Source organism: Pantherophis guttatus, chromosome 1, assembly GCF_059756535.1.
Source record: "Pantherophis guttatus breed Tessera chromosome 1, ASM5975653v1, whole genome shotgun sequence".
Classification (NCBI taxonomy): Eukaryota; Metazoa; Chordata; class Lepidosauria; order Squamata; family Colubridae; genus Pantherophis; species Pantherophis guttatus.
This window is the reverse complement of record NC_142063.1, coordinates 54,589,375-54,604,748: the sequence shown is the minus strand read 5'-3', so window position 1 is coordinate 54,604,748 and position 15,374 is coordinate 54,589,375. Positions and strand designations below refer to the sequence as shown.

The window sequence follows — 15,374 nt, the reverse complement described above, 5'->3', positions numbered from 1 at the left end:
GTCCCTGCCCTAATATTCCTTTTTACTTACTTTTTTCATGTATTCAAATTACGTTTATACTCCTACCTGTTATATATGCTTGACAAATAAATAAATAAAATAAACCCTTGATTTGGTTATAATTATTAGCCATTATAAAAGTCCCCTTCTTTGGCCACAAATGTAGAATACAAATGTTGACAAATAATAATTGGAGTCTTACTTTCTTTTATATTGTTTTTTTACTTCTTAAGCGTCCATCATCTAAACCACATATACGTGAAGGAGTGTGGTCTGGCTTTGTTGGTGTAAATGTGTCTAAGTAAGTACAATTTTGTTTAAATAAACTAGCATTCAAAATATGTTACTGTAATCTGAGCAACTTTCTAGAAAATGGCAATGGAAACCTTTTAGAGTATTAAAATGTTGGTTCAGCCTTTTTGGTTTTGTGCAAAGCCAATAATGCATCTCACGTGCATTTTTTCTAGAAAAGCTTGAGGTCATGAGGGTCTAGTGGAAGAGAGCACTATAACAGCAGAATTTATGTCAGCTCTTGGTTCTTTTAGGAGGTAGGTCTTCTGAGATGCACTGCCATTTCTTTAGAAAGCTATCCCACATTATACTTTTCTTGAATGGAAAGAAAATAATGCTGTTCTTATAATTGTAAGTTTATGATAGCATGTGGTTGGACTCTGTAGTACTTTAGCGAGTTAAGACTCACTAAAATCCCACAACTGCTATCAACCTTAAGAGTTTTCCATCTAAAAACCTTGCAGAAGGAAATTTTTACAACCTTTCTGATTAATAAGGATGGATTTCATATATTGGGTAATATTTCAAAGTGAGGGAGCTGCTACCAAGAAATTCATTCTTCAGTCTCAGTGGGTGGGTTCTCATTACATCGCTTCTTGGCCATCTCATATTATGTGAATTGATGCCAGCTACAGTTGGTGGTTCTAATGCTAATAAGAACTTTAAGTAACAACCTGCCCCATGAATTGGGTCCAGAATCCTATTGGAGATCAGTGTAACTCAAACATTCCCAAGCCTGAATCCCAACTGGAAGAGATCCAGATAATCTGTATCATCCAGAATACTCAGTAATTGCTGCCCAATCACTTCTCTAGCCTTTCCTAGAAAGGGAAGGTTGCCAGTTGGTTGATATTTATCTAAAATGGCTGAATTGAATGATAGTTTCTTGAGAAGGGGGATCACCACCATGTCATTCAAGGCAGAAGCAACTTTCCCTCCCTCTTTCCCTTCCTCACAGACATATTCACCACCTCCTACACACAACTGTCATTCCCTTTCTGGCTATCTGAACAGGCCAGGAGGGGCATAGATTTAATCTACTGATGACTGAGTTCAATCTAGAAAGAAACCTGTCTACATCCATTTATGTATAAGCTTCAAAACAGTGCCAGATGAACTTATGAGGAAGAATCCAAGGTAATCACAAGACATTGTGTTTGTCATCTCACATGTCTCTGTCCCACTGGAGTCTAGCTATGAAGATACTTGTCTGCAAAGAGACTGGCAAATTGCCCAGTGCATTATGGCATTTTCCACCAATTTCTGGAATGAGATGTCTGAACAGGCCAAGAGGGGCATAGAATCAGAATCTTTCATCATCTTTTGACATTTGGTTTATTGAAGTGTTGAAAAATCCATGTTTATAAAAGAAATGTTGAAGGAATGGTGGTAGCACCATGAGTATGTTTTCACCAAAAGCTCATATTCTCTCATCCAAAGATATTCTAGTAATGGAATTCCAGAAAGGGTGCTTGCTTTGTTAATGAAATTGAAAAGCTCAATACCCCACAAAAGCCTGCTCTGGGATCTTAGGACTATCTTTATGGAATAATAGTGGGCATGACAGATCATGGTGTATCAAAAAGGAAGAATAACCCAAGATAAATATGAAAGGGACATGAACAAATAAGTACAGTGTGTTTGCATTCTCTATATACTTAGTATCTTCACCATTTTCATTACATTGCTCTATAATAAAATATATTGAACTCTGACTAGATATATTTCAGCTGCATGATTAGTTCTTGAACCACTAGAGGGCACTCAAGTTCTGTTTGAAAATTGTAGAAACTTATTTTATGACATCATTTACCTTTTGATAAACAGACTTACGGTAAATGGCTCCTTATATTAGCTCATGCATTACATTTATAAAACACAGGGGGAAAGGAGCCTGTGCTTGCTGAAGAAATCACCAGTCATATGGCAAAGAGGCACTTATTTTCATGTGTTAAGGAATTTAAATGAATGAAGGTTGGAGAGATGAGAGGGTAGAATGAGATAGGATGAGAGAATTGTCAATTTTTTCTTTTAAAAACTTAATAAATACTGCTTCTATCAGAGATTTCTTTTATATTCTCTGTTTTACATGTCTTTCTCTTTGTTTATAAAATTAACACATAGCAATTTATATAGTTTTTTTCTGTTCATTTACACACGTATACCATAAATGTTTTGTAATACAAACACTATTTTTTATTTTATTTTATTTTAAAATATTTTATTTTATTTTATCCCACTATTTCTTAGATTCCTTTCCTGCCCACCAAAGATGAGAAAATATATCTTTAGATTGCTTACATTCCCAACATATGTTTGGCACCCTTACATATCTTAGACGACCTGTCTATTATTAAATACCAATGATACATCATCTTGGAAAAGTTATCCTTCATATTATAATTCAGTGTAACTTTCAATCTTTTACTCCATATACAGTATTTTCCCATTGATCAAGTATTATGTTGTATCCCAAGTTTTTTGCCCATTTAATCATACACTTTTAAAAAATTCATTTCCAATAATAGTTCATACATCTTAGCAATAATATGTTCTTCACTAGCACATAAATCCAATTCAAAATCATTTTTTTCATTGATAAAAGCAAATTTCTTTTTGTCCATTTTATTAAATCTTTCTGTCAACTGGGCATAAGCATAATATTGACAAATGTGACCTTCCATTTTCAGTTCTTCACTAGTTTTTAATTTAGGCTCTCCTTCAGAGAAAGTCAATAAATATGCATAGGTCAACCAAATTTGTGTAGTTATCATTTCTTTTAAAAAAAAAACTTTTGGAGGGGTTTACCTTAAAGGAATTTTAGGATATCTTGCTTATATCTATTCTAGATCCTCATTATGGCACTTCTAACAAAACATTTTTGAAAATCTATGTTAACCTTGATTTTGCCATAATATAAATAGCAGTGCTACTCAAACCTCAGATCATGTCCTTCTAACTTTAATAAGCTCCTATTCTTCAGAGACATCCAATCTTTCATTATACCAAACAACAAGCACCAAACTATGATTTTAAATCTGGTAGACCAAATCCACCTGTCCTTTTGGCATCTTGCAGCAATATATATTTAATTCTTGAGTTTCTGTCCTGCCATACAGACTTAGAAATATCTTTTTCCATTGTTTGAATGGTGCATCAATAGTCAAGATTGATATTGTTTTTAAGAAAAATAACACATTCGTTTTAATCACTAATTCTACCTAACAATGATATTTGTACTTTCCCCCACCTCAATAAATCCTTTTTAATATCCTTCCATACCTCGAAATAGTTATTGTAAAGCAAGATATAATTCATATTGGTCACTGTAACCCTAAATATTTGCTATCTCAATTTAAAACCCTGTTTTTTCATCCGGCTCTCTTGGGCTTGTATACTCGTACATTTTACCAAGATCTTCGTTTTTTTGTTTATTTAGTTTAAATCTGACTAATACACCAAAATTCTTTAGTGTCTTCATGAAAAGTTCAATACCAGTCTGAGGTTCTTTTTTAAAAAAAAAACTAAATTGTCAATAAAAGCCTTCAATTAGTAAGTCTTGTTTTAAATTTTCAAACCTGTTATTTTCTCATACTGTCTAATGTTTCTATTCAAAATTTCTAGAACTAAAATAAAAAGCAAAGCTGGCAGAGATCATCTTTGTCTTGTCCCCTTCTGGATTTCACATGATTTGGTTAAGTCACCATTAACAATAATATGTGCTTTTGGGATTGTATATATATGATTTCTTGAATAAATTTCCCCCCATATCCATATTTTCCAAAACTTTAAATATAAAAGACCAGTTCAAATTGTCAAAAGTCTTCTGTGCATCAAAAAAAATAAATGTTACTTGTTTTTAGTTGTGTTGTTGAAATACTCTATTACAATCAATACAGTTCTTTGTTTTTTAATTGTCTTTTAAGTAATGATCCACATTGATAATCCTGAATAAAGTCCTGTAAAATCTTCTTTAATCAGAATATTGCTGTAAATATTTTGTAATCATTATTCAATGGTGAAATTAGTCTATACTTCTTGGTTGAAGTCAAATCTTGTCCTTCCTTTGGAAGTAAGAAAATTAGATTCCAGGATTCTAGCATAGCAGATTTTTTCCAAAATAGAGTACACATTTTTTTTTTTTTTTTAAATTTGATTTATATGCCGCCCTTCTCCGAAGACTCAGGGCGGCTTACAATGTGCTCAGCAATAGCCTTCATCCTTTTGTATATTTATACAAAGTCAGCTTATTGCCCCCACATTTGTGGTCACCACATTTTAAGTGATTATGAAAATTGATATTCAAAACACTTATAATATAAATAGATTCTAGGTGCTATTCAATATATTCACAAATTACACAATAGGTAGGAGTCTGATCAATTCACAAGACTAATTATATGAGATTACAGCATAATTTGGACAGGTTTGAAGATTGGGATGAGAGGAACAAGATGCCCTTTAACAGGGAGAAGAGAAAAAAATAGGACACACATACCAGATGGGACATTAATGGCTTGGAAATACCATATCTTAACATGACTTGGGTATAACCATTGGCAAAATGAACATGGATCAGTAGCCTGAGACAATTGTTAGATGTTCTACCCTGCATCAGAGGAAGATCATATAAAGAACAGTTTATCATATAGAGAACGATAAAAACATATAAAGAATGGTTGCTGGAATTGGGTATGTCTAGTTTAATGAAAAGAAGGACTAGGGATGACATGATAGCAGTGTTCTGATATTTCAGGGGTTGCCACAAAGAAGAGGGAGTCAAACTATTCTCCAAAGCACCTGAGGGCAGGACAGGAAGCAATGGATGAAAACTAATCAAGGAGAGAAGCAACCTAGAACTAAGAAGAAATTTCCTGACAGTTAGAACAATTAACCAGTGGAAAAACTTGCCTCCAGAAGTTGTGGAGTCTCCAACACAGGAAGTTTTTAAGAAGAGATTGGACAACCGTTTGTCTGAAATGGTATAGGGTTTCATGCCTGAGCAGTGGGTTGGACTAGAAGACCTCCAAGATCCCTTTCAACTGTTCTGTTCTATTCTATTCTATTCTATTCTATTCTATTCTATTCTATTCTATTCTATTCTATTCTATTCTATTCTATTCTATTCTATTCAAAAAAAATATGTGAACACTCTAGTCTACATTGGTGAGACTACACATGGAATACTGTGTACAATTCTAATCACATTTTCAGAAGGATAATGACAGATTAGAGATGGTTCAGAGAAAATTAATGAAGATGATACGGGAGCTTGAAGACATACTCCATGAAAATAGGCTGAAGGAATTTGGAACGCTTCGTCCAAAGAACAGAAAACTTGAGGTAGCATCATGATCAGAACATGATGTTCAGATACCTAAGAGAAAGCTATAGGGAGAAGAACTACTTTTCCTGGCCACAGAAATTAGAAATAATTAATTTGAAGAAGCAATATTGAATGGAAATAGTCTATGCCTCATAGAAAACACAAGAAAGAGAGCAAGAAAAAGGAAAATGAGACTAAATTCCACCATTAATGTGACAAAGAAATTTGCATGAACATCCCACACTGACTTGTAATTGTTGGAACATTGGTAATAATTAAATTCATAACTGGACTTTCCAGAAATAGTCTCAGAATGGTTTAAACTATAAATTACAGTGAAAACTACAGAACAAATCATAATATATAATTTTAAAAATATTATCTGTAAACATTAGTAGAACTAACAAAAGATTCACTGATAATAAGAATAATAATACACTGATTAAAGAGCAGTTTATAGCACCGTAAAATGAAAAATATCTTTATCATGGATTTGACTATGGAAAAACAAAGAAGCCAGGCAGACCTTTTGAGAAAGGTGTTCCAAAGATATAACACTAGAACCGAAACAGACCTTTTTCTGACTATCATCTGTTAAATCTGAGAGATCCTACAGAAGTTCAAATCATAAGTTGATATGTGACTACATAATTCAATTCATAACAAATGCTGGACAAAAAAAATAGATAAATATTCTGTACCATTTGTGATAGTGAAGTGGGCCTAGTCCCTGATGACTGTATGGGCAATAGCTTCTATCTCACCCTGTTCCCCATAATTATGCATAGCTCTTCCAAGGACATTCAGTGATCTTGATTCAGTTTATCATTTTTTTCTGTTGTCTTCTACTTCTTTTTCCTTCAACTTTCCAAAGCCTAATCATTTCCCCCCTCTTTCATTATCTGCTTGCATCATATGTTCAAAATAGATGAATTTTGGTTTGCTGATTTTAAGGCAGCTATCAGTTTTTTATTCAGACCGATTGACTGGTTTTTCTTGTAGTCCATATTTTTAATAACTATTCATAATTTGAAAATATTTATCTTCTTTTTCTTTTGCTCTTTTATTGTTTCATAGATGAACACTTTGAATAGAAAAACAATGCTATAACTATTCTGATCTTTCTTATCATAGAAATGCCCTTATCTTTCATGACCTCTCTGAGTTTGTCAATGTCTTCCTCCCTAGGATTAATGTCTTTACTGCTCTAGCATACTATTCATCTTTATTTATTATTAAGGCCAGGAAAACAAAACTATCTAGTACCTTCACTTCATCATGATCAATTGTGACCAAGCTGGTTGACATTATCTTTGTCTTCTTATTTAATATTAACATTTTTTCACTTCCCATTTTGGTTTTTATAATGAAATCTTCTAAGTCTTCTATGTTCAGCTAAAAGGAGGTGTCATGCATATCTCAAATTGTTAAGTATTTCAAAATCCAGTTTTGATTCAAGCTGTCATCTTATCTAATTTTGCCATTCATGTAATATATTCACCACACAAGTGAAGCAGCTATGAGAATAATATGCATCTATGCCATTCTGCACTCTGAACCAGTTTATCCAAATTTGGTTTTTACAATATTTGTGGTTTTATCAAAAAAATAATTTTTGATAAACAATATCCAAAAATAACAGCATACCTGTTATTCTTAATAAACATTTTAGTATTATCAACTTAATCAAAGGCCTTGTTGTAATCAATATACAGTAGAAGAGATAAATTTCCTATGTAAATTTCCCATACTCTTTGCATTATTCATCTTGTATTATGTCCCTTTGGTTGTTTGAAGCCTCTATTTATTTGCTATTTCTCTATCCATATATACAGTAGCTGCTCTGCAAGCTATGGTACATTGGCTGCATTGGCTGCCAGTGTGCTTCCAAGTCCAATTCAAGATGTTGGTTTTAACTTTTAAAGCCCTTCATGGCATGGGACTGAATTATCTGAGGGTCTATCTCTCCATGATTACATCAGCCTGTCCCATTAGATCAGGCAGAGAAGACATGTTGTGGGTGCCGTCTGCTAGGGACCTACATTTGGTGGATCTCAGAAGCAGGCCTTCTCTGCCATGGTGCAGGGAACATTCTCCTTCCCAAAGTCAGGTTAGCTTCATCCCTATCATCATTTTGGAGGTGGTTAAGACTCAAGACCTGATTATAGCACCAGATCTGCGGGGGCCAGGGAACTGGAAGCATTCTTAAATTGCTCCATTATGGTTGAACTTTTTACTCTCTCTATGTGTCTTGTATGTTTTAATTTTTTAAATAGCATTTTTCATTTTAATATGACTTTTTATATTTTTATAATGATTATTTTATATTGTTTTATTGATTATTGTACACTGCCTAGAGTTGCTTCTTTTTAGATGGACAGTCATATAAATAAACAAATAAATAAGCTATTCATTTCCCCCCTAAGATTTTAAGTAAAACATTGCTCATAGGAGGATTGAGTCTAATAGCTCAGCAATATGCATATTCTCTTGCCATCTATATTTTTCAGTATAGCCATTTGTACTAATCTTTTCCAATCTCTAGGTCATAAACTTACTTCATATTTATTGATATAGACTTGTGAGTACCGGTACTACCTTTTCTTCTGCAGCTTTAAACAGTTCAAAGTATTTCATTTGTGCCTGGTGTTTCCTTTTTGACAGCTGGTCTTTGCCTCTGATACCTTACTTTATAATGGAGCTGGTTCTTGAATATGATTTCTATACATGTTTCTGCCATTTGTAATGTTGTTTATAAAGTGTTTCAACATATTTTTCCATTTTGTTTTAGCCTTTTTTGCCTCTTATTATATCTCATCTTTAACTTTTTTTGAATGCTTATAGCTAATCTATAAATATTCCTGTGATTTTAGATTTTTCTCTAATCTTATAACCATTTTCTTATTATTTATCTCTATTTGTTAACATTCGTGACTGAGATTTTTTTCCTTATCCTTTCTTACTTGATGTTGAAAGTCGGTCTTCAGTCCTCATACGTCTTTCTAGTTGCTCAAGGCTTTCAGCATCTATCTTTCTTGGCTTTTATAATAATTTGTTCTGAAAGGCGCTTGGATCTTTTTCTCTTTGAAATTTTGGGAGCATTTTTTATGTTTTAGTTATCCCAATTTCTTTCATCTCTTCTCAGAATTCCTCAGATTCTCTTTCATATAAATCACTGAATCTAATACACTGATCTTCCAATCTTACTCTATATAATCCAGGTTAAATCTGTTTGATGCATCTAGTCTGTCTAGGTTACCAAATTTAATCCATATATTTGACACCAATAATTTATGAGATTTCATAGTCAATGCTTGGATTTATCCAGACTGACTGGATTGCATTTTACATCTTCTGTCCTGTATTATCTATTCAGTTTAATTCTGATATTGTCCATCTAGTGATATATATACTACCTATGTTTGTGTTAGCAAAATAATTGTCTTCAGAAAATGTTATTAAGCAGTGTCTTGCATGATTGTGTTTATTCACTCCTAATCTTCCTAAAATTCCAGATTCTCCAGTTTCTTCATTATTTGCATGCCAATCAGGAATTAAATAGGCTGGGGGGCATGGTTTCATGTGCTGCCTGCATCCTATGGATGGGGCTTCACTTGTTTGCATAGCCCTGTTTCAGGCATGCCATGGACTGGTGTCGTTCCATGGACCCTTGGGTCCATGGCTTAGAATATTAAATGGCAGGATATGCTTTGGGATACAGTTCTCTTCTACAAAAGTAAAAACTGACATTTAAGACTGATGACTGCATAAAAACATCCATGTGGGGTTTTTTGACAATGGTATAGAATGGTTTCTTATTGCCTTCTTGCAGATTTTAAAAAAATCTTAGTCTAATTTACGTCCTGGGGTTTTGTAGTGTCTCCCACCTAAGTGATAACCGAGCTGCTGCTTACCTTACCTAACTCAACTACTTATGGAATGTTTATCATTTAAAGCTGATATCTAGGAACTAGAAGTATAATTCCTGGAGACTGAATTCTCCAATTAAGAGCTATGATAATTTTAATTACATTATTGAAGATAAATTGATTAAAGTAGTGCAAATTCTAATTTATATTATTGTCCATCCTACAACTTTTAACATAATGTAGGTTTTGAACAAAACAATTAATTACTCATAAAAACAGTACTTTTTTATCTTCTATATAGTAAAAGATCTTAAAGGTATAATGGAAACAAAACATTTTATTGTCAGTGTAAGGATTATTTCATCTGTGGAACTTGGATATTGTTTATATTTCTAACCACGCAGGATCTTTCAATATAAAGAAGTATAAGGAGAATACTCCTTATGAATACATGCTAGTTCATACATAATTTCTTCATCCAGTTCCTTAAATGGGAAACAACAATAAATAGTTGAACTGGTTTGTTGTGGTATATCTATAAAGTGGTATATCTGAATTTTAATTGTTGAATTTAAACTCTTAAATGCTGAAAGAGAGTTTTTGGACTTTTCATTGTGACCTGTTGCTCTGTTCACTTGATGGGTGAGAGAGAAGAGAGGAAGCAGTGTAAGGAAGCAAAACTTGAGAAAAAGGAAGTCTGATTAAGTTTTGGCTTGAAGTGTCAGTTTTTGGGTTTGTTCCTGCATTGATCTGCAAGGGAATGAGGCAAGTAATGGCCCCTTGGGGACCTTCAGGACTTTCTTCTCAATGTCAGACGTCATTTTCAATCACCCTCTCCCTCCCAGCTATTAATTTTGGCCTGGGATCATGGGGACTTGTCCATCTATCACACCTAATTGACACTAAATGATCTGTCAGTTTATTGATGAACGGCAGGAGTGGAATTGTCACAATATATTTTACTTTCTAACAACTCCTCCTGACAATTTTACCTTGTCCATCTCACTCTCTTCACATAAATCTCCATTGGCCTCTCATTCCTTCTCTTGGGCTGTTCTGGTGCTAGCCGCCTCCATAGCATCAGCACTCATCAAGGACATCAAGATGGCGGTAAAGCTGCAGTCTGTGGGTTTCTTTTTATAGAGTAGATGTTTCAGGAATGTTAACCAGTTCCTGTCCTCTTCTCCTTCACTGTCATTGCCAGACTGGTTGGCTTTGTGAGTCAAGAAAAAGAAACATTATCATCTTAAGGTGCTCCTAAAAGTACACTGATGACTGTAAGCTTTTGTTGTTGTTGTTTTGCTATCTTTTTTAAAAATCCTAAAGAAATTGTATTTAACAAATATCTTTGATCCAAACTATTAAAAGGCATGGTTTTCCAGATAGCAATAAGGAAAGATTAATCAACTAAATTTTGAGACTAAGGGTACTGATTGTTAAGGTGAACGCAAGCTACAGGAAATAGCATGCCAATATGTGTTACAAATAGAGGCATAATTCTGAAGTGTGCCTCTTCATAAAAGTTTTAGAAAGACTGGTTAACATTTTCTAATCTACTAAAGACTAGATTAGATTCATCCTGCAGAAATAAATGGCTTTTTAGTAAGTTTTATATCTTGTTTATACCTTTTACAATTGTTAGATATCTGAAATAGCCAAACTATGCCAAGTTCATCCAGCCCTTTGGCAAGGGAGAATGAAACCCCTTGCTTCATTCCACTTGGTCTGTCATTCTTGCCACCTTTTATCTTTTTATCATCTGTTAATTTAATCTAATAAACTCCCTCTTTGAGGAAGATGGGTAGTTCAGAAATGTGAAAAATAAACAAATAAATTGTAATTTCTTTCTTTCTTTGATTGCCCAGGTTCATTGGAAGTTGGGTGGCATACAAATTTATTAAATTATGATTCAGCGCACTGTCAGCCAGATGTTTACAGTAACTTTGGCATTTTTATCCACCTATCAAGTCCTTCTCAAGGACCTGGGATAGGAAGATCTTGTTTGACGGTGTTAAGGATGTTGTTTCTGTTCCAAGTAAAGTTAACTTTTGCAATTGACTGATGATGATTTTGTTAATGCCAGTGGTGTTCGAGTGGAACTTCAATTGTTTTGGGATTGCAGCCAAACTGCCTATTACTATTATTATTCTCTTTGCTTTTTTTGACACAGTCAGGCTTATAACCGGTAACTGCTACTTCCCGTGTTGTTTCAATGCTGTATGCAAAGCTGGAGTGTCCTCTCCAGAGCACGAGGCCTGGGTAGATTAATATGGAGGATAGACTGTTACCCAAGCAACAGATCCCTCCTCTCCACGTCCAATGGAACAGCAAAGCCGATATGATTAGTTCCAGCTGCGTCGTAGGAGTTACCAGAACGTGATTGTACACAGTCACAAACTGCTTCCGGGACTCCAGCTCCGCATTTTGCCTCGAGGTTGACTCCTGAAGCCTTTTCCAGTAGAATGACACAGAGTCATTCTGTTTCTATTTGCAAGTCTTTGTATTTTGTGATTTTCTCCAATTTTTTATCTCAATAAAGGAGAATATTTGTAGCTCAGGCTTGTTTGTTTTCTTTCACATGTTTTAGCATTGATGATGTTACCTACCTAAAGTAGGTAACATCATCAATGCTAGTAAAGAGTGGGATTTGCTCTCAGTTTTTATTCTAGTGGCTTGCCTGTCAGTGTTGATGGGAGTGGTGTTGGAAATTCTTTGGTTGGGCTGTTTACTGTTAGCTTCTTTAGCAGTTCCTTGGTTGGAGTATTATTTACTTCATGATTATTGGTTTGATGTTAATCTTGGAGTTAATCTATGTTCATCTGGGTGTTGATTGCTGGTGGGGAGGTATTTGAATTCTTCTGAAAGCTTGGCATTCTGACAAATTGGCCATCAATGGATACATAGACATAAGCAACATCTACATACTGTGCAGGAGACAATCAACAAGCCAAGAAGAGTACAAAAAGACCAAAACACCTCCCCACCAGCAATACCCTGATGCTTGTCCGTTTGAATTCTAAAGTCCCAGAAGTGGATAAAAATTGATGATTTTTTTTTAAAAATAAAAAAATTGGATTAAAAAAAATTAAATCAGATTTTTTAAATTTAAATTGGATTTTTTTATTTTTATCAAATTTATTTTAATAAAATGCTTTTGGAGTAAAAATCTATCTAAAGATAGTTTTCTATTTAAGATACATTAATATTTTAGTTTATTCAGCATGAAATGGAGCTTAGTTATGTAGCATGAGGCTATATATTCTGCAATATTGGGACTGTCGGTGAGTCAACAGCAGGTCAGAGGAGGAGCCTCTGTGGGACAGAGATGACAGTTGCTCTTTAAAAATTACGATTTAAATTGAGTTGATTTAAATCAAGCCATTTTACTAGTGATTTAAATCATGATTTAAATCGTGATTTAAATCGACTTGATTTAAATTAAATCCCCCCTCCCAGAGCACTTTAGTTTCTTCATTTTCTATTACTTTGTCTATTTTGTAGTCCCACCAATTCATCAAGTTAAAGCTAATAAGGAACTAAGAATTATTAAGGTATTGTCTAAGATTACTGCTATTAATTTTTATCTTTATGTTTATCCAGGAGCTCAGGATGGTATATACTGTCCTTCTTCCTATTTTTTTCCAGAACAACTTTGCATGTAGATTGGGCTGAGAGATAGTGATAGTGAAAGTCAACTAGAGAATTGCCACCACTGAAAGTGGATTAGTATGTGGCCCACACCATTAGTGGTCCAGCACCTTAACCAGTGGTGGGATTCAAGTAATTTAATAACCAGTTTTCTGCTCTAATGATTTCTTTCAACAACCAGTTTGCCAAACTGCTCAGAAAGTTTTCAACCGGTTTTCCCGAAGTGGTGTGAACTGGCTGAATCCCACCACTGACTTTAACCCATATACCATACTGGCTCTTATCACTTATTCACTGAATTTTGTAATCAGCATTCCCTTCCCAAGATTTCAGGAATGGTAATATTCAAATAGATGAGAGGTTACAATTTTTGTTGGAAAGACTATAATACATTGCCCTGTTGGATGATATCACTTATATATAATTAAGGTAGAGCTAACATGACTTATCCTTTCATACATTTATAATCCATCCAAAAATGAACAATCCTTTCTGTTTCTGTTTAGCTTTTAATACAAATAAAAATCATGAATATAACTTTTGGGGGGAAAATTGCCCTACCATGATGCTTCTTTCTGTTCTGAAACTCAAGCAAACACAGTAAAAAGAGATACTTCAAGAAATCCTGCACAGTTTAGACAGCTCTGGCAGGGCATTCAGTTCTGCAGTAAAAATTATGTATATATGTATTTTATGTATATTATTTCCTCTTTTTATTCATTCCTAAATAAAAATATAGTGTATAACAGCCAGACATTTGAAATTTTAGCAGATATGAAGTTTATAAGTAGAAATGGAAATCCATATATAGGCCAAAATAATTTTCTGGAGAGTATTAGAAAGTAGATTAAGTGCAGTATTCTTGCTCTTAGGTATTGGGACTCCTGCCCTGATTCTTTAATTTGAATGTACAGTAAATTACTGCCCAGATTGTGTATCATGATAGTTAAAAACCTCAGCCTTGCAAATTGTTCTATTGTAGTTTATGCTTTAGAGACGAAACTGTTTCCCCCCCCCAATTCCTTGAGTAGGGGGCTATCAGTGCATACCCCTAATATTGTCAGTAGTTTTGTTCAAAAGCAGGGATTTTTAATATGATAAGCCTAGCAACTGGGTCTACTTTTCCTTTGATGAATCCTTTCTTCAAAAATAGAATTTCTGTGAACATCAGTACTTCCTTTTCCTTTCTGTTCTTCTAGCAAGAGGGCATCTTCAAGGAGCTTTCGTTTTGCAGGTCATTCATAAAAGAGAAACAGCTTAGGCTAGGCAGTGAAACATCCCCTTCAGCTGTGATGGGTCTTCTGCATTTGGACCTTCAATATCTTTGATATTCTACTCACTGATTTCCTGCAGAGCTCAGACGGTCCCATTCTTCATAACTGGCAGCACTGAGGAAATTTTTATTTGTTACTTTCCAGAAGTAAAAAGTCAAGCAGTGTATTTCTGTGAACATATATTCATATGCTTTTCATTTCTGGAAATTTTCAAAGTGATAAGATTCCTTGAGTACAACATTGCTTGTTGCCGAGTTCAGTCAAGTATTGATTGTCAGGTGTTCAGAATCTCAGCTAAAAGTCATTGTTAAAGCTTGCAGAGTATAGTAACCGTATCATTCCAGTCACTCACTGAATGCAAACCTTCTGTATTATATAGATTTTTAAAATTAAACAAGAATTTTGAGATGAATGGCAACTTGGATAAATATTTAACAAAAATGAGATTTCTTTACATTTGTGGGATTCCTATTAACTGGTACATTAGGTTTTTGCTTTTGCTTTTTTTAAAACAGAACTTCACTAGTGGGGAATTTAAAGTAGAGATATAGGGGAAAAAGTAAAAGTAAATACTATTATAAATTTAGTCAGAAGGGGGCAAACATTGCACAGAAATAAGGACACATTCCAGTCTTCGTGTCAGTGGCACTCAGAATTATGCCCCATGCCATTCTCTACTCATTTAATTTGTCTTGTGATGGTTTGTGTAGTATAAACAAAAGCTTTGCTTGCACAACTTGCTTACTTGGTCAGGGGTGGGTCCAATATATGAATTCCAAAATCCAATCAGCTACAGATTAAATCAGAGATATTAATGATAACAGTTTAATTCAAAATAGCCCCAGATTTTGTTGGGGTTAGATGGCATCCCCCCTTTCAGCAATGTCATGCAAACATTGGTTACCCCATTCAAAGTGAAGCAGTTGCCCAGTCCAATTTATTCAGTCTTCTGAGTAGAGGGCACAG

General features: G+C 34.2%; 1 protein-coding gene across 1 annotated transcript in view; it reads left to right on the top strand.

The window, feature by feature from the left end:
- Nucleotides 1-15,374, top strand: part of IFT43 (intraflagellar transport 43) — a 62,316-nt gene that overhangs the window by 9,337 nt on the left and 37,605 nt on the right. Inside the window, exon 3 of the mRNA XM_034418162.3 lies at nt 234-301. Within this exon, the coding sequence (XP_034274053.1) occupies nt 234-301 (68 nt within the window). The remainder of the gene's footprint in view (nt 1-233; nt 302-15,374) is intronic.